Genomic DNA, 22,864 nt, shown 5'->3' on the forward strand with positions numbered 1-22,864 from the left:
TCTTATGGTTGTAGAGCTATCAAGGTCTGAGGCCTCTCTCCTTGGTTTGTAGATGGCTGTCATCTCCCTGCGCCTTCACATGTCTGTGTCCTGATCTCTTATGAGGACACCAATTATGTTGTACTAGGGCCACCCTAGTGGCCCCATTTTACTTTAATTACCTCTTTAAAAAATCCTATGTCCAAATATGGTCATATTCTGAACTACTGGGGCCTGAGACTTCAAGAGGATTGCACAATATATAGCTTTTTGAATTCAGTGTCTTTCACTTAGCATAAAGCAGTTGAGATTCACCCATGATGTTGGGTGTATCAGTAGTCTGCTCCTTTTTATCTAAAGCAGTTTCTTTAGGTAAAACAGCTTAGTGATCAATGATTGGTCAACTGAAATAAAAACTATGACCTAGATACACTAAAAAGCAGAGTAAAACACAGGATTGAAGAACAGCTTTCCAGCCAGTTCAGAGCCTTGCCCTAGTTCCTATGTTAAACAGGATACATATGTAAAATGCCTAGAACTGCACATAGCACACAGCATGCACTCAAAATAGGGCCACCTTGTATAGCTGTGCTAGGGAACACCATACACGAACCACAATGTTAGGGTAACAGCAATAATAATTGGAGACTCAGTTCCATCAAATTAACTTTTAATGGTTTACCTGTCAAGGATACTCTTGACTCAGCTTCTTAAAACATGGTATTCCAAACAAAAAATAGAACAAGGGAAGGGCTACTTTTCAGAAAAAAAATTAAAACAAAAAAGCCCAGACAGTAATCATGTGTGGAGACTCAGTGAACTGGGTTTGGGTGGAGTTCACGACTCCAGCTAATTATCATGATCATGGCTAAGTCATCTGAAGTCTGTCTGGGTTTCATTTTCCTTCAACAGCACCTGTCTTCTTTTTCACAAATGGAAAAAGTGTCAGTAAGGACTTGACTGCTTATAGGGTAAAGTCGTCATACCACCAAATAGTTGAGAAACAAAATAATGTCATAAGAACCAACACTCTTCATTGTTGAGGTATATACCATATAGGGTAGATGTGTAACACTAGTATACTTTCAAGTAAAAGGATCATAAGGCACTTTGAGATTTTGGGGTAAACCAAAAATATAAGCAGTTATTTAATGGGGTCATCATCCTTCCTACCCCAAGTTATAGTCTTTAAATAATAAAGTATTTTTGTGATATGACAATATGCTGTCATTGGATTCTTTTTTTTTTTTTAATTTTTTTTATTTCTATTTACTTATGATAGTCACAGAGGAGAAAGAGAGAGAGAGAGAGAGAGAGAGAGAGAGGCAGAGACACAGGCAGAGGGAGAAGCAGGCTCCATGCACCGGGAGCCCGACATGGGATTCGATCCCGGGTCTCCAGGATCGCGCCCTGGGCCAAAGGCAGGCACTAAACCGCTGTGCCACCCAGGGATCCCCCTGTCATTGGATTCTATCAGCTATCACCCTCCTCCCCAGCAGGAAGTAGCCGGTTTAGGTCTGTCGAATGGTTTAAGGACAATACGGGGAAACCGCCCCAGTTCCTTGAAAGATCCTGTTTATAGGGGAGAGTTTTATATAAACATACCTAGAAATGCCTATGAATCAGATGAATCTATAATCACAAGCATTCTTTGTAATCAATGCAAAGAATTTAGCAACTTTTGTTTTTACAGGAAGTGTGGAATCTTATCAGAGCCATTTCAAGGATTCATTCTTACTATTAGTGAAGGCTAACATCTTTATAAGGTGACCATATGATTTATCATTCAAGTGGGGCACTTTTGAAAATGAAAGGAGAGGCTATTAATAATTGCACTGGGCCAACAGGTATTAACCAGAAAATGACTAATGGTCATATGTATGTACATACGTAACTATACAGTAAGAATAAAGTGGCGATGGTAAAAAGTTAAAGATGGTAAATTTTAGGACATGTTTTTAACACAATGAACACATATAAATTGACAAGTAGTCCTTACTATCAGATAAAAATCTGTATGTTCCCCCTAAAGTAATTTTTTGGAGTCTTAAAAAGTCAGCATCCAAATTCAAAGGAATGTTTTCTTTTAGGTTGGGCCTTTATCAAGTACCACAGAAAGCCCTGTAAAATTTGAGCTCCTGAAAGTCAGACATGCAAGTTAAGAGGATTCATGTTGCTATTCCTATTCTGGTGAACATATACATCCAGAATCAATTTTTTAAAATCTAAAATCTCATTAAGAAATGACATGTTAGAAATAACACATGATTTCTTCTGATCTTGGGAAAGTCACTTATACTTAATTCTTAGAGCTATGACAGAATACTTGGATCTTATTTTTCAATATACACTATAAGAGAAATCTCTTAGTGGAGATTGGTGTCTAGGGAACTCCTAAAATAAGACATGATAACTAATTTATCAAGTGATCCTAAAATCTAGTTTAGTCCATTTCACGGACATGAAATAATTTCTTCCATGTTAGGCGTGGAAGCCATTATAGGAAATCACAGTGACATCAAAGAGCTCCACGAATCTTAACAGCACCACCAGAGGGTACTACAGGCCAAAAAGGAGCAAAGGTGTTCTCTGACCCAGGATGGATGAGCCTTGATTACATACCAGCCTTATGTCTTCTATGGACAGATCCCAATCTTCCCATCCACTCCATTTGTTTCCCTACCTATGGACTTGTGCCTAATGGCATATTATGGATTTTGTCATTTTTTCCCCCTGAATATCGGCCATCCTTCCTGGTCACCAACCCTCCCATTTCCAGTCCCTGTCTCATCTACACCTCCCCGGTCCTTGGCTTGCAGACATCTGCCAACTCCATACCCTTTCTATTTTCACATACTTCCAACTCGAATCTGCTCATACCATTTACCTCTTCCAGCATGAACACTGCTGTTTTAAATTAATTATCTCCAAATAAAAACATATTGTCTAAGGCCTATATTATAGGGATAGGGATAGGAATTGCAATTTAAGGTTGCTTCAATTTCATTAAGCCCTGAAAGGTGATTCTGTTCTATCATTCAACTTAAAAAAAAAAAAAAAAAAAGACCTTCAGAAGAAAGTTTAAATAAAGCATGAGGACTAGTGTCTGCTCATTTTTCATCAATCCCTATAAATCCATTTCTGCCCTAGTGGTCAAAGTTGTATTTTGTTTTATCTTTTCCTTATTCTGTACTCCACATCCATGCATACCTACTTTGATAGCATTTCCATATATTTGCCCTGAAATATTTTTTTCTAGGCCAAAGTCAAATCCTTTCTTCCTTCAAGCCCATTGACTAAACTACTTGAGCAGCTTTAAATTTAAATTTAGAAATTCACATACCATACCATTTATCCACATAAACTGTACAGTTTGATGGTTTTTAGTATATTCAGATTTGTACAACCATCATTACAATCAATTGTAGCACATTTTCACAACCCTGGCATGAAAACCTGTACCCAACCACAGTCACTCTTCATTCCGCACCCCCTTTACCTGCACCCCGGGCCTAGGAAACAAATAATCTGTTCTCTGTCTCTAAAGATTTGGTCAGGCTGATATTTCATTTAAGTAGAATTGTAAAATATATGCTCCTTTGTGACTGGTTTCTTTCGGGTAACAATAATTTCCAAGTTCATACATGGTGTAGCACATAAGACAATTCCATTCTTCTTCATTGCTGAATAATTTTATATTGAATGGATATATCAAGTTTAATTTACCCAGTCACAAGGTGATGGGCATTTGGGATGCTCCCATGTTTTGGCTCTTATGAATAACATTGCTATGAAGGTTTGTGTATAGGTTTTCGTATGGACATATGTTTTCATTTCTCTTAAGTACTGTTACGGGTTGAACTGTATCCCTCCAAAAAGATATGTCGAAGTCCTATCCTGAGAATGTGACCTTCTTTGGAAACAGGGCTTTTATATAGAGGTAATCAAGATGAGGCCTTTGGCTCTACTCAAATATTATTTATGTTCCTAAAAAAAGGGGGGGAATTAGGAGAAGGAAGAGAGAGACAGAGGAAAAACACCAAGTCAAGTCTGAGGGCCACACTGATGCATCTACCAACCAGGGAACACCAAAGGTTTCCAACAAACACAAGAAACTAGAAGAGGCAACAAAGGATTCTCACCTTGAGCTTTTGAAGAGAATCGGACCCTGCCAACACTTTAATTTAGGACTTCCAGCCCCCCAGAACTGTGATAAAATTAGTATATATTGTTTTAAGCCATACAGTGATTGGTACTTTGTCACAGTAACACTATGAAATAAATACAGGTAAATATTGGTGGGTCATATGGTAATTGCGTGTTTAATCTATTGAGAAGCTGCCAGATTGTTTTCCATACCAGCTATACAAATGATTGTTTTTCAGTAAATTATTAGTGGTTTTAAAACCTCCTTCAAATGCAGAAAGTAAGATTTCTATGGGTAACGTTGCCCTCCACAGGTAGTTCTCCCTCTACCCCCACCATGGTGATAGTCTTCTTCACCACCATTTGTAAACCTTCCTATTCCCTTCAAAAAAAGGAACAGAAACAAATAGTGAACTCATCGATGTACTCAGAGAAGGCGGTATCAAAGATGAGTTGTGGCTGGGGATGCAGAATAATCTTAAAGATCTAAACCTGAAGATAGCTGAAGAATAAATGGTATTAAACAGCAAGAAATTGTTACTGAAGAGAAGATTTCCTAGCTCAGACAAGGAAGAAAAGAGGATCCTGAAGGAGATGATGACATTTTTTTTTTTTAGGGAAGGGAGCTTGGCCACAAAGAGATCTAAGTCTCGTCTCTGGAAAAAAGCAACTGGCATCGTGGGACAGAATATATCTCTTGGCAGAAACTTCAAAATTCTGAATTTCAGTTCATTATTGTCCTAAGAGAAGGCTCAACTCTTCTGCAAACAATGAAATACTATAGTCCAATAATGAATTTATCATTTAAGCAAATACCTAACTTTTCTGAAAGGAGAAGAACAGAGGGACGCCTAGGGGGCTCAGCGGTTGAGCATCTGCCTTTGGCTCAGGTGGCGACCCCGGAGTCCTGGATTGAGTCCCTCATTGTGCTCCCCTTGGGGAGCCCACTTCTCCCTCTGCCTGTGTCTCGGCCTCTCTCTCTCTGTGTCTCAGTAATAAATAAATAAAATTTAAAAAAAGAAGAATAGAACCCTTTATATAGTTGAGTAAATAAGATATATACACAAACATACACAAACAGATTGAGTGCTATGTCTAGCCAATAATGTTTTTAATAGCCAATAAAGTCTGTAGAGTTTAGATCTCTGCACGAATAATGGATACAGGTATACAGTAATGATTTGGCTCCTGGCCATGTTATAAAAATCAAGGGTAAAAACACATGCTAGAAAGCTTACAATAAAATCTCACAAAGATCACTTTGTCTTGTTACTAATAACCTGTTTTCACTTATTTCATATACAATGTCAACTTTCCCATTTTTCACAGCCTCTTAGAGAAAAATAAAGCAGAATAGGAAGGGAATGTTGGAGAAATGTGTTCTAATATCATCGGCTAACTATGATAGTGCTAACACACAGGAAAATAGTCGACAGAGCAGATCACTCAGAAAGCACAACTACCTGGGATTACTTAGTGAAGGGAGAAAGGGAAGGAGAGACCCCCTAGAGGTACCACAGAGCCATCACTGATGCCCAAACTGGTCAGCCTGAGTCCTCAAGAGTTCATTTAGCTCACATTACTTAAGAGGGGGATAACAGTATTGTACATATCAGAATATGCTTAGAATACAAAATCAAGTAGTTAAAATAAATTTGAGGCAACCAATTATCTCCAGTAAGCCAACTTTTCATTTTCTGTCCCCCTAACTTTCTCCCAATCAACGACTAAGCCTGGTCTGGAAAGAGAGGACTAGAACAAAGGAATTGTTCAAGAAAGCCCGGTCTGGAACACAAGAATAACCATTTAAAGTTGGAAGAACATGGGCAAAACCCAAAGTCCAGATAATTTTTTATTTATATGGAAAGACTCAAATAAATTGACTTTGCATACCATTTCTATAGAAGTTTATACCCTTCCTAGCCTCCCTTTATTACAACAAAAACCACATAATCCTTTAGATCAAGGGTTCTCAAGGTGGACAACCCCAAAGAGCAATATAGGCATTACCAGAAAACACCACAGAAATGCAAATTCTCCAGCCACATCCCAGGCCTGTGAATTCAGAAATTCCAAGGGTGGGGTCAGCAATCTATAATAAACCATATCCCCCCACCCCCCGGGGAATTCTGACATTTGCTAAAGTTTTCGAATCACTGCTTTATATAATATGAATGTAAAAGGCACAGGGTTTTTGATTTATAGAACAAAGTGATTCTTAAAAGACCAAAGCAGCAAAAGGGAATAGGAAAGAAAGTCTATCATGTAAATTATGCATTGTTAGCTCAGAAACCATGTTCTTTCTAGATTAGGCCCAAGTATAACACTTAGTAACCTCTAGAGTAAGTAGCAGCATAAAGATGGTACCTTCCAGATGCTTCAGGAGAGCCCTACTGCTATTTCCATGAGCAGATATCAGAATGGTTTTGCCACTTAATACTTCGGGAGCAATCCTTTCATTCCAAAAGGGAAGGAGTCTCTCCAGAACATCCTTTAGGCTTTCAGATCGTGGCAGCTGATCCACAGGTATATCACACACCTTATACCTCCGGTCGTTATAGATTTCATGGTAATAAGGGTGAGATTCCTCAATGGGTGGTGGGGTCACATTGTAGCTTCTTCTCCAGAGCCTCACTTGTTCTTCACCGTGATTCAAAGCCATTTGCTCCCTGTTGAGACCGATCAAAGCTCCATAGTGACGTTCATTTAGACGCCAAGAGCTTTCCACCGGAACCCACTCCTGCCCCAGCTCTTCCAGGATCAGCCAGGCTGTGTGGATGGACCGATTGAGGATGGATGTGAATACAAGATCAAACTCCAAGTTTAGTGCTTTGAGTTGCTTTCCACAGTTCCGAGCTTCCTCCATTCCTTCACTGTTAAGTTTCTGATCCACCCAGCTACAAAAACGATTCTCTTTGTTCCAGGCACCCTCTCCATGTCTTAACATAATCAGTTTGTACTTGGCCATACTGATGGCTGAGCTTCCCTAGCACTTTTCAAATGGACCAATATTCAATGACAACAATACATCTAGAAAGAGAAGAAACAGAAAGTATGTTATATTCTTCCTTCAACGGACTACCTGGGAATGGAAGCACAAGTTTACAACAGTCAGTGTCTAAATGAAACTGGAGTCATTCCTTTGAACAGATTTGACATCAGGACGTCAGACGGCTTACACACTATGGCACATACAGGCATATTCAACAAATAATTAATTACAGGGAACCCAGTCAACTTTAATTTTCTGATGGCTAGACAGTATGTTAATTGCATGATGCAAAATAACAGAACAAATCATTCCTATGGCATGCTGCATTTCCGCCAGATAAAAAGGCAATCCATGCCCATAGAGGCCAGGGTTTAATAGAATGAGTTATAGATGTCTAAAAAGATTAGTAGAGCTGGGAACTCCCAGCTCCTAGCAATTGACTCCAGGTTGAAGACATCCTCCTCACTTTGTTTTCCCTCTGGTGAAAAAAGAAATATTTACCAGTCTCACTTCATTATAGAAGTTATGGAACCATCATATTTATCCAGCATGTCAGTCACTAACCAGTGGCAACTAGCTCTTCAATGCGCTGGGCTGCACGACGTATAAGAAAACCCAATGTTCAACATTCCAACACCACCAAAAGTGATTGAAAGCAACACGAACACCCAATACGGTACTCCCCAAAATAATCTCGCCTGCCTCAAGACAGAGCTTTCAGCAGGCATAAATCCATATGCAAAACAAGCTATCAACTGCTAGCAGCTAAGAGATGCAGGTCTTAGGAGTGAGAGGAAGCACGCTGATAAGGAGGCCTGCTCTCCTCCTCCCCAATCCTTAAACTGTCCTATGCACACCAGCCACATCTCAGCACGAGACGAATCTGGGAAAGTGGGACAGACAATCTTAGGGTGTTTCTGAATTCCCAAAGGTAAGAGGCTGGCCCAAAGGTCTGCTGGGCTCACTCTGCACCCCGTAGAACCTGTGGCTCTGGTTGCCTTAGCCTGTCTTCACTCTCCTTGCAGCAGACACATGTAACGCTGACAAATGGGGCTCACTTCACTTGCCCAGTGCTCTCCATTTCCACCCCAGGGTTTTCCACACTGGGGAGTAAAAATGCTATGAACACTAGGGCCTGCTCTACCGCCATTCTTGATGGGTCCTATTAACTGGAGATTTTTCTGTCCCACTTAACCTATGATTCACCCAGTTACATAACAGTCAGTGACAAAGGTAACTGAAATCTGGGTAGCTGGTTTCTTCTTTAGTAATTCCTAGAGGTTCTGAAGGGGAAAAAGCCCTTCAAATAAGGCTACATCTTAGTTCAGGAGAAGGCTAACTGAGGAACACCCGAGGGAGGAAGTGGATGGAGAGGTAAGCTGCAAGTACTTGAAAGACGAGGGTAGTTGGGTTTAGGGCCTCCCTTTCTTGTCAAGCATTAGCTCTGAAGCTTTCCTGCGTGAGAAGTGGGAAGCATCTGGAAGAGACCGGGCTCAGGCGAAAGCACTTCACAGAGCTGAGAAATTCTGGAGGGAGAGAGAGGCCTCTCCCCACCCTCAGCCCAGAGGGGCCTCAGGGTGGCAAAAGAACAGAGAATGGGATGAAAGACATCTGGGCAGTGTTTTTCTGTGTGATTCCTGGTGCCCACAGGCAGAATAATCATGAAGCTCGAGCTTCAAGTTCCTTCACTTGAACACACTCCTTCTAAGGCACTGAGAGAAATCAAATAAGGAATGCACATGTGTGTGTGTGTGTGCACGCACATAGGTGTGCACGTGTGTCTGTTTAATTTGCAAAAGAAAGACCCCAATTCACCAAATAGTAGAAGCTTCAGATCAATCAAAAACTAGATCCACCCCCTTGTAACATTTATTGTTTTGTTGCTGAAAAGAGAAGCCACCTCAACCCTTACTTTGTCTGGCCAAGCAAGAAGCCTCCTTATGCTTAATGAAGCCATTTTCCCTTCAAATGAAAAAGAGTATGACGGACAAATTCTGTAGGCAGAAGTACTCCTCCAGAACATGAGAGGCTCCTAGCTCTGGGAAACGAACAAGGGGCAGTGGAAGGGGAGGTGGGTGCGGGGATGGGGTGACTGGGTGACAGGCGATGAAGGGGGGCACTTGGCGGGGTGAGCACTGGGTGTTATGCTATATGTTGGCAAATCAAACTCCAATAAAAAATATACAAAAAAAAAAAAAAAAGAGCACTCCTCCATGGTCTTTGAGTATGAACTCTACAGAGAGCAAAATATAGAAATAACATCACGAACACCCAAGCACTTACTACCAAGCTTTGTATTATTTTAATCTGCTATATTTGCTTACTTTGTTTAAGAAATAAAACAGTTTCTCTGTTTTCAGCCACCACCACCCCCTCTCCAAATACATATACTGGATCAGGGAAACAGTACTATAGCCACAGAGACTACACAGATACACACTCTTCCCTCACTCTGGCGTACAGGGTTGAATATAGGATAAGGTACCCGACCAGTGCATCTTGGGTAAACAAAGTTACTTCCTTCTCTCCTCCTTGCTGCTATCAACTGACTTCCTATTTAATTAACTGCTGACTATTTACACAGGAGATATTGAGGTTTAGAGTTTTCAATCTTTAAGATTTTAATCATCAAGGGACCTGGTATACCAAGTGTTTACCAACAAACACTCAAGGCAGTACAGTCTCATTTAAGGTTTAAGGCAGGGGCTGCAAACTCACATGTCCCAGTGGATCAGAAAGAGGTGAAGAGCAGTGATGCTGGGTCACAGGGGTGATGGGAACCGTGGACAACTGTAGGGAACACATGTGCTTCTCTGATGGATGCAACTCCCATGTAAATGGACAGAGCTTTTGTATAACCTGGTCTCATTCAAGTAAGGGTCCCATTCTCAGACCCTTTCTGGAGGACAAACAGAAGATGGGACCTCTCAAAGCAAACATGGGAGAGAATGCAAGCCTTCGAGTCAGACCACAGAGGACCTATGAACTTGGTTTTGTCTTTAGGGGAAATAAAATGTCTTCTTTAAAAATAAAAAAATAAAAAAAAACCCTAAAAATGGTCATTTCAGCTCCTCAAAGTTCATATAAAACTAAAAGGGGTAGTGACTACTGAGCTCCCCTGTTTCTCTGTGAGGCTCTGAGGAACTGGGGTTTCCGGATCTCCCAATTTTTAAAAACACCAGAAATGTACATTTTTTATGTGAAATCTGGTATTAATACTGGTAACTAATTTAAATACATTTTTTAAATGTGAGCTAAACGAAATATGTCTGGAGGCTAGATTGAGTCTGCTAACCTAGAAATTGTGACTTACAAAGAAATCTCCAGGCTACAGATGAGGGAAGACACCAGCAGACCCCAGGTGATGGTCAGACCCTCTAACCTCCACATGTGCTGGGCTCCTTGTCCCTGAACCTCCTTCATGAAACCCTTGGCCAGTAGACTGCAGAGCCCTGTAATCAAACTTCCATTCAACTTTGGACCGTTCCCGGAATACTTCCGCAAGCTCTGAGCTTTAACCAAGCTGAAAATGAACTGAAAGCAAAACTACCTTTTCCAGGTAACTGCTTCTTCCTTTCATCAGGGGTCCGTGCCTCTGATCCTGGGACACAGGCAGTGTTGGGCAGGCTCCTGCTACCTCCCAGTCCTAACCAAATGCCTTCCACCTCCACCATCTTCTGGGAACAGTAGAAGCCTGGATTCTGAGAATCTGGCTATATTCATATGTAGCTCTTGTGCCCTCACTTATTAGTGGCAAACAGCCTGAAAAGTGAGCACCCTATTTAAAATCCTCAATCACTTGAGGATTGGATAGAGTTGGTCTTAGGATAGAGTTAAAAATCCTTAACATGACCTGTAAGGCTTTGGTTTTCCTTTTTTACCTTGAGCATGCCATGTTCTTTCTTGCTTCAGGACCTCTGCATACACTGTACCCTACCCAGAACCCTGATACAGCATCCCCTTCCTTCCACTGCCACTTTAGTCCCACCCAGCTTTAGGTAACTGCTAGCCATCCTTTAGATCAGCTGTATCCAACCAAAATATATGGGAAGCCACACATGTTATTTTAGATTTTTTAAAAGCCATATTAAAAAGGGGGAAATAAATAAATAAAATTAATTTTAATAATATATTTTATTAAACTTTATAGATTCAAAATATTATTTTAACATATGACCCATATAGAATACTTCATAGGGTATTTCACATTCTTTTTTTCATTTAGCCTTTGAAACTTGATGTATATTTTAGACTTAAAGCACATCTTGGGACACCTCGGTGGCTCAACAGTTGAGCGTCTGCCTTCAGCTCAGAGCATGATATGAAGTCCCAGGATTGAGTCCTACATCGAGCTCCCCACAGGGAACCTGCTTTTCCCTCTGCCTGTGTCTCTCCCTCTCTCTCTCTCTCTCTCTCTCTCTCTGTGTGTGTCTCTCATGAATAAATAAATTAAATCTTTAAAAAAAAAAAGTATATCTTGATTTGAACCAGCCTCATTTTAAAGGCTCAGGTGACCAGCGGCTACCATATTGATATATTGATTGGAACACTCTTACAGCTTAGTTTAAAGGTTATTTCCTCTAGGCCAATGGTTCTCAAACTTGAACATACATCAGAATCACCAAGAGAAGTAGTTACAACAGGTTGCTGGGCCTCACTTTCAAGGCCTAACTTGAGTAACCTCTGGGGCAGGCCTGTGGATCTGAGAATCTGTATTTCTCTCAAATTCCCAGGTGATGCCGTGATACTGCTGGTTTGAGGTCTATGCTTTGAGAACCTTGGCTCTAGGCCGACCTCTCTGCCCTTCTTCTCACCCACTGGGAAGTGGTCAGTCCTGCTTGGTATATACTCTTAAAGCATCTTGCTCTACAACATCGGGTACAGTTGTGATGGATCACTTGTGATGGATTACCTGTTCAGCATCCATGTGCCCTGTTAGACTGTAAGCTGCATCACCGCAGGCCTTACTCACCCCTGTATCTCAAGAACCCAGCAAGACATTTGACACACACTGGGCACTTAGTAGGAAGGTGTTGACTGAACCAAAGTCATTTCAACAGAAGTGATTACATTGTGCTAAGGAGCCTAAGATTTGATAGTTTGGATGGTAACTGCCAAAGTAAAACCACTCTGTTGGCAGGCCTGAGGGGTTAGGAAGCCTTAATTCAAGAATTGTGTCATATTTAATGGCAAAGCCAGAGCCAATACGATCACCCGTCACACTTCTATATCCTTCACAGTTTAGTATATTCAATGAATGGCTATAATCTCCACAGAGAAAAGAGAGACTCCAACTGACATTACACTATATGTTAACTAACTAGAATTTAAATAAAAACTTGAAACAAACAAACAAAAAAAACCCCAAAGAGCAAACAAACAAAACACATAGAGCCACTCAGGGGCAAAGTGGAACTGCAATCCACATCTGCCTTCAATACCTGTGTTCTTTCTCCTCACCATGGAGACTTTAGAGTCTGGGTTTGAGTATCTAGGCTCACTTGGCTTCACTTCACAGGAGCATCTCCAGTTACAACTTGTCCTTCCAAACCCAAGCAGTCATTTCATAAAATACATACAAACAAGGTGAGTATAAATGAGGGATCAGCTTATGACTGCTCTAGAGAAAAACCTCAAGGCACAAAGACAAGTGGGCAATTTACAAAGAGATACCACACTACAAATATACACTCCCCACCCTCAAATTAAAAACTTTTTTTTTTTAAGTGAAGCTTTTGTGTGTGTGCTGTTTTTTGTGTTGTTTTCGGTAAAGCTCACCACCCTGGAGTTGGTTCTCAAGGCTCCTCATTTACCCCTTGGCAAGGGCTACCAGCACTTGAATTAAGCACTAATTTTAGTCATTGATTTACTTCATACCAAAAAGGGCCATACAGGTCACTGAATTAGTATACCCCAGGGTTTCTTCCTTTAAAAAAAAAAATTATTTGTTTGTTTGTTTGTTTGTTTAGTTGAAAGAGACAGAAAAAGAGCAGGTGTGCATAACCCTGAGTTCATAACCTGAGCAGAAACCATTTAACCCACTGAGAAACCTAGGAACCCCAGGGTTTCTTCTTTCTTAAAGTCTGGTATTGCTCAAAGAAAAAATGTACTAAACGAACATATCTTTTTATACGACTTTGTGGCTCATCTTCTCATCCCTTCCTCTTTGCTGTTTCCATCTCCTCTGGCCATTATTTTTTTAGTCCTCTAACACCTAAAGTGGGCCTTGATCACTCTATTGAAATGGTCTCCCAAAAGACTATCAACTGGTTATTTCTTACTAAGTGAAGACCATCTTTTCTCAGGATTCACACCTCTTTGATCCCTCTGAAACTGACTATTTCAATCTACGGGGAACAATTATTCTAAGATTTCAGTGCTGCAGTGCTCTCAACTCTTTTGTTGTTACATCCTGGTCTTGGGTCTCCGTATTTTCCTACCCACCACTAAGAGAACTATGATGATGAAGACAGCATATGATGTCATAGCAGCTAATATTCATGGAGGGCTCACCATGTGTTTGGGATTATTTGAATCCTCAACCACCATCTTGGGATCCCTGGGTGGCGCAGCGGTTTGGCGCCTGCCTTTGGCCCAGGGCGCGATCCTGGAGACCCGGGATCGAATCCCACATCGGGCTCCCAGTGCATGGAGCCTGCTTCTCCCTCTGCCTGTGTCTCTGCCTCTCTCTCTCTCTGTGACTATAATACATAAATAAAAATTAAAAAAAAAATTTAAAAAAAAACCCACCATCTTATGGAGAAGGTTCAATGATTACTCTCATTTTACAGATGCAGAAATGTAGAAGGTAAGGTCGACTTACCCAAGGTCGACACACATTGTAAATAGCAGGGATGGAATTCAGTCTCAAGCAGGCTGGACCCCAAAGCCTATCCTTAGGCCTTGAACCACTCTGCTATACCACCATATTGACACCTAAGCCTCTGTCTTCAGTCCTTGGAAACATTTTGCACTACTTTATAAATGATTTATAAATTGACAGCCTCAAATATTCATTACTCTCCCTAGTCTGGTCAATGAATTCTTTAAACATGTGTTTAAACTCCATTTAAACTCCATTTAAGCATGACATAACACAGGACTGTGAGGAGCATTGAATCTAATATCGATTATGTCTTCAAAGAACTGATGGTAGAAAGGGATGTGTGTGTGTACCACTAAGGCAGAAAGTAATCCACACCATGAGAAAGCACTTCATCCATAAGGGAGATGAAAAAGGAGAGACTATTTCTGAGAAAGGTTTCATGGACATGGCACTATTTAAGCTGATTCGGAAAGGTGTTCAAGACTTAGATTTATAGAAAAAGGAAAAGGAATTCTAGCCTAAGGGAATAGTGAGTAGAGGCAAAAGAACAGGTATATACAGAGAATGGTGACCCATTCAAACTGGCTGGAGTTACAGTATTTCCCGGTTTGCCTAGAGCCCTCTTGCTTTAGGCCTAGTTCCCCAACATAATTATTATACGGCCCCTTTCACACTTGAGTATCCCATTTGGAAAATTATATGATCCCTATCCTAAGTACAGGGTATATCAAGGGAGTAGCGAGAGGGAGCCTAGAAAGATAAGATTGAAGAATGGCTCCAGAAAGGCCTTGTGCAGAAGAAGATACGTTCTTCTGTAAGTATTGGGACGTCACTAAAGGTTTAATAATGTATATTTTAGGAGGATCATGCAATACCTACAAACACAGGATGAGATGGGGAAAATCACTGATATGAATACCTGAGAGGCTTTTGCAATGGTTCTGGTAACATGTAATGAAGACCTGGAACCAGGATAATGACTGCTGAGAGGAGATGAAGGAGGTGGATATGAAAGACACTACAGCTTAGCAGAGGTGTTGGCAACTTTTTCTGTAAAAGGCCAGATAGTAAAGTTTAGGCTCTGTGGGCTTTATTTTCTCTGTTGCAAATGCTCCATTCTGCCATTGTAGCTGAAAGCATCCACAGACAGCACATAAATGAATAAATGAAGCTTTTTTCCAGTAAAACTTTATGTATGGACACTGAAATTAGAATTTCATATCATTCTCATGCACGTGAAACAGTGTCATTCTTTGATTTATTCCAACAGGTTAAAAAAAAAAAATGGTAAGAACTATTCATAGCTTGTGGGTCATATAAAAACAGGTAGTAGACCAGAAGGCCTTAGTTTGCCAATCCCTGGCCTAGCTAATCTCCTCACATTTTGAACCTTTAAGTATACTGTCGTGGGATAATCTCAGAATTATTAAATCACCTGATTTTATTCTTGGCCAGAACTACAAGTACCTTGAGTAATGGAATCCCATTCATAATTGTTTTTATTCCTCACAGAAGACAATACTGCACACATTCAAATCAGAGTTTACTTTTGCTTAATTGCTTTAATAATGGATTCACAGTAAAATTATAGAAGAAAGTATTTATGCTGTTAACCAACTTCAAAAAGATGTCATTTTGACATGCTTTATTTCTCTCAGACATCTTCATAAATTGTCACAGTGCTTCACACTTCAGGTGAGTGTACACTTGCTTGGGCATACAAACTGAGCAACTGGCTTAGCAGAAAAGAGACGGGATTCAAAGGAAACACACTATGAAAGTGACATTTTCAAAGATTTTTTGCTATATGTAGTATAGAAATACCATCCAAATTGCCTACAAATAAAAGATATTCTTTCCATAAGTGCCTCAATAAATCTGAAGTTATATGTTTTTAGAATTAGCACCCTTTCGGCAAGGCAGGGCTAGAGAAAGTAGGTAGGAGGAGACTGGTGTAAATACATAGCCCTGCATTTACTGAGGTTGCTTCTACAAATATTTCCAGTATCTCTAGGTAGTTTCAACAAACGCAGCATGATGATCTCGCCACTGCCTCCTACTCCTGCCCCTCATTAAACCATATAATTTTACATTCCCTCCTCATCCTCCACCATAACTGAGGCTCATCCTGTCTTCCAAACTAATGCTCCTGAGACATTGCTACCTCCCTTCCTCAGGTGTTTGAAAAGTAATAATATCTAATATGCTAGTATGAAAACTCATGAACAAGTGAGGAAAATTATAGGATAAAGACCAGTCTAAAAACTTAGCTTCCAAAAACTGAGTAAGAAGTGTGATCAATGATATAATGTTGAAGTAACATAAAATAAGGGATACAGAGCCAGAGCTGCTTTGATCAAAAGCTTACCCTTAAATATTAGATATTCAAATGCTACCCTCAATGACCCAGATGTTTTCCCTAGTCCAAATCCTCATTGCATAGCTTTGAGCAACTCTTAATCTAACTCCATAGGAATCTAATTCTATAAAAGATAGGCTGGCTGTATTTGAGGATAGAAAAAAAGGTTACTCGTATTTCTGATAAATTAAAAAAAGGAACAGTTCCTAAGGGAAATGAAATCCAGAGCTCAGTTCCTTAAAGTCTTAACAAAATACTCTTTCCCCAAAATCAAGCTCAATATTAAAAGTTCAAACATGACTGTACCTAAAAGTACCCTGTGTTTCACCATCTATTTAACTTTTCCTAAAGCTTTACAGTAACTTTCCCATTTGCGCTCTAAGAACAGCTCTTTACCAGAAGCAAATGCTCTGACTTCCAGGTATTTTCCAGGCACTATAGTCCTGTCATTCTTTAACTTTACATCTACCAGCAGCCCTTACTGATCACTTGTTACCCCGGTAGCAAAACCATAGCAGGTAGACCCTATTCACAGGGAGATCTATCTACATGTGTAATGAGATGAGTGTTCGCCTGGGGGACGTTGCTTGTTCCAGCCTGCATGGCATCACTGAGGACAACCATTCATGACACCTCCTTCCTAACTTTGGTTACTTATTCCCCCAGGATAATAGCTTTTGTCAACACAAACTATTTCCACCAAACCCCAGGAGTTTGAAGTCAATAAACTCAGAGCTCTGCAAGTTATTGATAGTGTGATACTGATCAGGTGATTCAAACTTTCTGGACCTTGGGCTTCAAACTATCCATAAAGACCAGGATAATTGCTGTTCTCAAGGAACTATTAGGGAGACTAAATGAGATTATGGTGAAGCACTCTGCCAAAGAGTGAGAGGTAGCCCTGGGTGAAGGGAGCAGACTAATGAAAAGTTGCACAGGCCTCAGGGCCCTGAAAGTGATCTTACCTTGCTGGGGTATATGCAAAGTAAAAGCTGGGAATAAAGCAAAATGAAGATGAGGGTAAAGAGAAAAGGTTAAATTAGGTAGTGGGAGGAGAAATACAATCAAATGCAGTATGTGTTGGGGGTATGGGGAGTCGATGGTAAGATACAGCTCTAGAAGCATACCAAATGTTACGCAGTATACTACAATCCAAATGCTTTACTCAAGGGGCTAACATTTACTCTACATTTTATAGAATGTTTGCTTTTTCAGTATTTGTGGCCAAATTTCCTTGAAAACTTTATTATTAAGTAATACTTTGAGTCTTATTTCTCCATGTAAACATTCTCTCACACCAGATTTCATTCCGAGGATGTTCAAGAGACCATTGGTTCAAATATTTGTGTGTTCTCTCTTCTCTGAGCACCAGACCCACAAAGATGAAGGCACGGCTGAATGTAGATGTATCAGTCATTACTTAAAGTGAAATATGTCACTTAATCTCAACCAACTGTAGAAGGCAAAAGAGGAAGAGAGACTGGAAGATCTGCTCAAACACTAACCTCTGAGTTACCTCTGAGTGATGGAATAAAGCATGACATTTTCTGCCACATTATACCCTGTACAATGGTCATTCTGTACAAAGACCAAATTTTCTACAATGATCCACTGGGTTTGGCTTAAAGAGGAGCACAAAAGAACAAGTACTACCCTTTGTAGATGGGAACTTTTATTTGCTAACAGATTGGCCCAGAATTTACTGCTATGAGATTTTTTGCTTATTGTACTTGGGGTGGAAAATGTCTAATCATCTTTATTTTTAAAACCGATTTTTAACACATGCATGGGCCTCAGAAATAATCTACTGCAACATCCGCTTTTTTTAAAGATGCAAAAAATAAGCCAGAGGATTGAAATGATTTGTTGAAGATTACACAAATAGGAACAGCCTCAAGACTAAAACCTAGGTGTCCTGACTTCCAACTCAGGGACACTATACCATTTTCTTGAATTACATTTCTCTAAAGTCCACTTCTGTGGGGATTAAAGAAGGCGGTGGTGATGAGCACCAGGTGATATATGCAAGTGTTGAGTCACTATATTGTATACAGGAAAGGGATATAACACTGCAGGTTAACTTACTAGCATTAAAAATAAAAACTTAAAAGAAAGCCCACCCAGCATATGAGGTGCATCTATGTGGGAGGTGCTACAGGAAAACAAAGATGGATAAAACCTAGTTGCTGGCCTCGGGGGAGAGAGTTTTAAAACAAAGTACAAGCTGATGTGTGCTCTGCTTTCATGACAGAAAACCCTAGTACCTTAGGGTTAAAGACACCAATTGATTTTTTTCCTCCAAAAAAACCTGTATTCGGTCCATGAACATTCTGGTACCACTGACAAGCTGTAAACCCTCCATGATTTGGCAGGGAGGCGGTGGGGGAAGAGGATCATAGTAAGTTAGCCGACAACCAATTATCCTTTAACTTTACTTTTTCAAAGTAACTGTGAACTTTACTTCCATTATGCCTTTCTGTTGGCCCTCTCTAGTAATGTAGCCCCCTCATCCCTTTGAAACGGAGGAGCAATAGACTTTTTTTTTTAATTTTAATTTCTAGTGGGTCTAAGAACCTGTGATTTAGGTCGATTTGAGAGCTACATGAAACCAGTGCAGAAAGTCACCTCTTTCTCCTTCCCTGAATTCCAGTTTTTTTTTTTTTTCCTATCTACTTAGACTTTTAGGGGTAGGTCTGCCATCGCCCTAAACACAGTGGGGGTGGCCCTGAAAGCATCGGGAGCTGGTTTCCAGGACCCCCACTACTGAAGGGGCTCTGCTACACTGTGCCTCAAACGTCCAGGAGAGATGGGCTCATCACTCCCTCCAACTCCTGTGTATTCTTGCCGTCAAGACACCCCGGACCGAGGCGAAGTCCTCCCTGCAGCTGACAGATCTGGGAGTCCCGGGAAGGCTCATCGTGAGAGAGGGACCTGAGAGGGGCCTGGAGGGTGGACGTGAGGGTAGGGGCTCGAGGGGCGGGCGGGCGGGCGAGCGAGCACCGGGTTCCCTCCAAAGAGGGAATCGGGGGAGTAAAGAACTGGCCTCCCCGCAATCCAAGTGAAAACACCCCGTCATTTAAAACCGGAAGGGTTTGCAACAGCAAAATCCTAAAACAAGACCACTCACCTGCAAGGAGGCCAGCACCAGCAGCAGCAGCAGCCCCACCAGCACCAGCAACAGCCGCCGCTCCTCGGAGCCGCGGAGCAACCAGCTCCACCTACAACTCATCACTGCCGCGGGCATCAACGCTCTTTTCTAGCTCTCGAGTCAGAAGGGGGTAGGTCCCAGCGCTCTTCCTATTGGAGGGTCGAGCTGTCACTCACGTGAGGCCCCACCCCACTCCCCAGGAACCGGTCGGGGGCTTTTCCGTTTCCCAAATCCCCGGGGTAGCAAGCGAGGCTCTGATTGGCTCTCTGAGAAGACGAGCACACGCCACAACCAGTAAGGAGCTGATTTCGACGCCGGTGGGCGGGCTTAGGCCTGGGGAAGTAGAAAAAATAATAAATACATAAGTAAGCAAATAAATAAAGCCGGGAGCGTCACCCGGGCAATGGAGGAACCAGAGGCGCGGGGAACGTTGTTGCTGATGAAGCGCGAGGAAAGCGTTTGGGTCGCAGAGGAAATACCTGCCAGCGTAGAGACGTGTCCGCGGAACCCAGGAAGTGATGAGGTGATGATGCTTCTTTTACTCTGCGGAAAGTTCAGCCTGGGACTGAAGGTGCGAGTCCCCGCAGACGGAAGCTCCTGCTTTCCTCCTGGTTGTCAGGTCTCAAATCGTGATTAAAGCAAAAGCCTTAAAAAAAATAAATAAATAAATAAGGGGATCCCTGGGTGGCGCAGCGGTTTGGCGCCTGCCTTTGGCCCAGGGCGCGATCCTGGAGACCCGGGATCGAATCCCACATCGGGCTCCCTGCTTCTCCCTCTGCCTGTGTCTCTGCCTCTCTCTCTCTCCCTGTGTGACTATCATAAATAAAAAAATAAGAAAATTTTAAAAAGCCTTTAGAGGGCACCCGGCGGGGGGGCAATGGTGGAGCATCTTCCTTTGGCCCAGGGCGTGACCCCAGAGACCTGGGATGGAGGCCCGCATCGGGCTCCCTGCACAGAGCCTGCTTCTCCCTCTGCCTGCGTCTCTGCCTCCCTCTCTCTCTCTGTGTGTGTCTCAAGAATAAATAAAATCTTGAAAAAATACAACAGAAGCCTTTAAAGTGCCCGCGTTGTGGGCAGTAACCCATCCCCCCACCCTTCTCTTAGACACTATTTTGGTTGGGGAAGAAAAGTGATCAGCTGAACGCAGGAAAAGCTTAGAGAACCATTCAAGAGAGAGGAGGGAGTGGAATGAGGAGGAGAATCATCGACGTGGGGGCCGCAGTTCCTCAACAAGAGAAACCATGAAAATACTCAAAGCCTGTCACAAGGCCCTTGAAGCACAGAAGTGGGCTTCAGCTGCCCCACGACGCTTGGAAGTAAGGGTCCAAACTCTTTGGTGGGCGAGAGAGATAAGAAATGGTCTGTTCGTCCGACCACATGGGAAACTGCCCTTCTTGATTTCTAGAAGCCGTCCTACCTAGCGTTTAGTGTCCTCTTTGGGTTTGTGTTTTTGGTTTTGGTTTTTTTCCTGTTCTCTCCTCTAACAAGTTGGGTAGGTTTGTGACCGCCAGGCATAAACACAGATTGAACATGATTTTGAAAAAATATAATCTTTGCAGGTTTTAAACTGTGTGTTGAATTCATTAGCATTGCGGTGTTTGTAGTGAATCTTGCATCCCATTTGTCTGTCTTTCAGTGTGGCAGTGGGTCCCGGGATATCGAAGAACACACCTTCAGCCTCTGGGAGAGCACACATCCAAGGCCTGACGAGCCCCAGCAGGTGATGGGTCCCACCTAGTGAGAGTTGGAACTTTTAACTTGCACAAGATGGACCAGATTTGAGTCAGAGAAGCTAGAGGAGGCTGCTTCCAGTCTTGACTCCCAGGGATGCAGCTTCCAAATCCTGTACTCTTACTCACTTGTCTTTCCTCTTCTGCATATCAGATGGGGACATTGTGAGGGGGAAGCTTTTCTACTGTGGTGTAACATCAAAGGTCCCTCCTTGAGGATGAAGACAACCATTCATTCACATGTGTCAGAGCCTTAGAGCATTTGACATTTAGGGATACTTAACATAGGACTTAAGGGCACCTGTTCATTGGATTTGGTTTTACTGTTGCAGTTACCCATGGAATGCAAGCTTGTCACATAGAACATTAATATCAAACATCACCTGCCTTTTATTTTAAGATTTATTTATTTATTCATGAGAGACACAGAGAGAGAGAGGCAGAGACACAGGCAGAGGGAGAAGCAGGCTCCCTGCAGGGAGCCCCGACGTGCGACTCGATCCCAGGACTCTGGGGTCACACCCTGGGCTGAAGGCAGATGCTCAACTGCTGAGCCACCCGGGCGTCCCTATCACCTGCCTTTTAGAATCTCATTGTACAGGTGAGCAATCTGAAGTTTAAGAGATTTATTCGCAATTACCCTAGTTGGTTAGCAACAGACCTGTGACAAGGATCCAAGGTTGCCAATTCATGATTCTGAGAAAATGTTTCGTCTTCCACTGCCTCCCTCTACACAACCCCCCCCCCAAAAAAAGCAATTTTTTTAAATCAAGATTACTAACGTTAAAATTAACTTCCATTAAAGCCAGTCAGGAGAAATTTAATTCCGATATAGCAAGCAGTATAGATATGAAAATAACTCAGTGGCTCAGTTCACTGCTTTACTGCCGGCAACTTTTGGCAGAGTCCCACTTTCATCTGAACAAGAAACGAAAATGCAGTAAATTATTATAGCCATGTTGAGCCCCTAGCCATCGAGGTAGGGTTGAACTGGTTCAACAAGCACCAAAAATCATCCACTGACCTAGGCCATTCTGCCTTTTTCTTTCCTGGCAGGGTATTGGTTCCCTCCCCCACCCACCCCCTCCCACCCACAAACTCCAGAATTCTATGGCCCTGCATCCAATGTACCAAACTGTCTCGTTGTCTTAACAGTGTCAGGTCACATAATAATCTGGTTGTTTGCTGCCAGTATCTAGTGTCCCACCACACCCTGCCTTCTTCAGAGTCAGATTAAAATCTGCCATGCATCATCCAGGATAGTAGGCTTCTGTTTGGCTCCCACCATTGCCCTACTAAGGACAGGTCTAAGCACTGCTCTCAGGGATCAGTCATGTAGACCCACAGAAGGGACTTTAAAGCCATCTGTCCCTTCATTTCTTTAGAGAAAATGTATCTCGCTGAGTAAAGGGAGGAATAACAGGCAATTTTGAAATAGTTTTGCAACCTGTGAGGTGCCTGACATCAGCCATTTTCCAGCCCTGGGACCTTCACCGCAGCCTCTGTCTTTAGCCATGATGGATTAAGCCCCAAGTGACTGATGTGAAAATTCAATGCAATAATACACTGTCTACCTGGCACACAAAAAGAGTTCAATAAATGGTAGTTATTCTTAACAATCGCAGTCATGATAAATGTAAAGTGTGGGGATCCCTGGGTGGCTCAGGGGTTTAGCGTCTGCCTT

At 42.0% G+C, this 22,864-nt stretch overlaps 1 protein-coding gene across 1 annotated transcript in view; it reads right to left on the minus strand.

The window, feature by feature from the left end:
* The window catches only part of BPGM (bisphosphoglycerate mutase), a 126,682-nt gene that overhangs the window by 14,507 nt on the left and 89,311 nt on the right, over positions 1–22,864 (minus strand). The window contains exons 2-4 of the mRNA XM_072763004.1: positions 19,930–20,096; positions 19,430–19,783; positions 6,493–7,155 (exon numbers count right to left, since the gene is read on the minus strand). Of these exons, the coding sequence (XP_072619105.1) occupies positions 6,493–7,093 (601 nt within the window). The 5' untranslated portion in view covers positions 7,094–7,155; positions 19,430–19,783; positions 19,930–20,096. The remainder of the gene's footprint in view (positions 1–6,492; positions 7,156–19,429; positions 19,784–19,929; positions 20,097–22,864) is intronic.

This window comes from Vulpes vulpes, chromosome 7 (assembly GCF_048418805.1).
Source record: "Vulpes vulpes isolate BD-2025 chromosome 7, VulVul3, whole genome shotgun sequence".
Lineage (NCBI taxonomy): Eukaryota > Metazoa > Chordata > Mammalia > Carnivora > Canidae > Vulpes > Vulpes vulpes.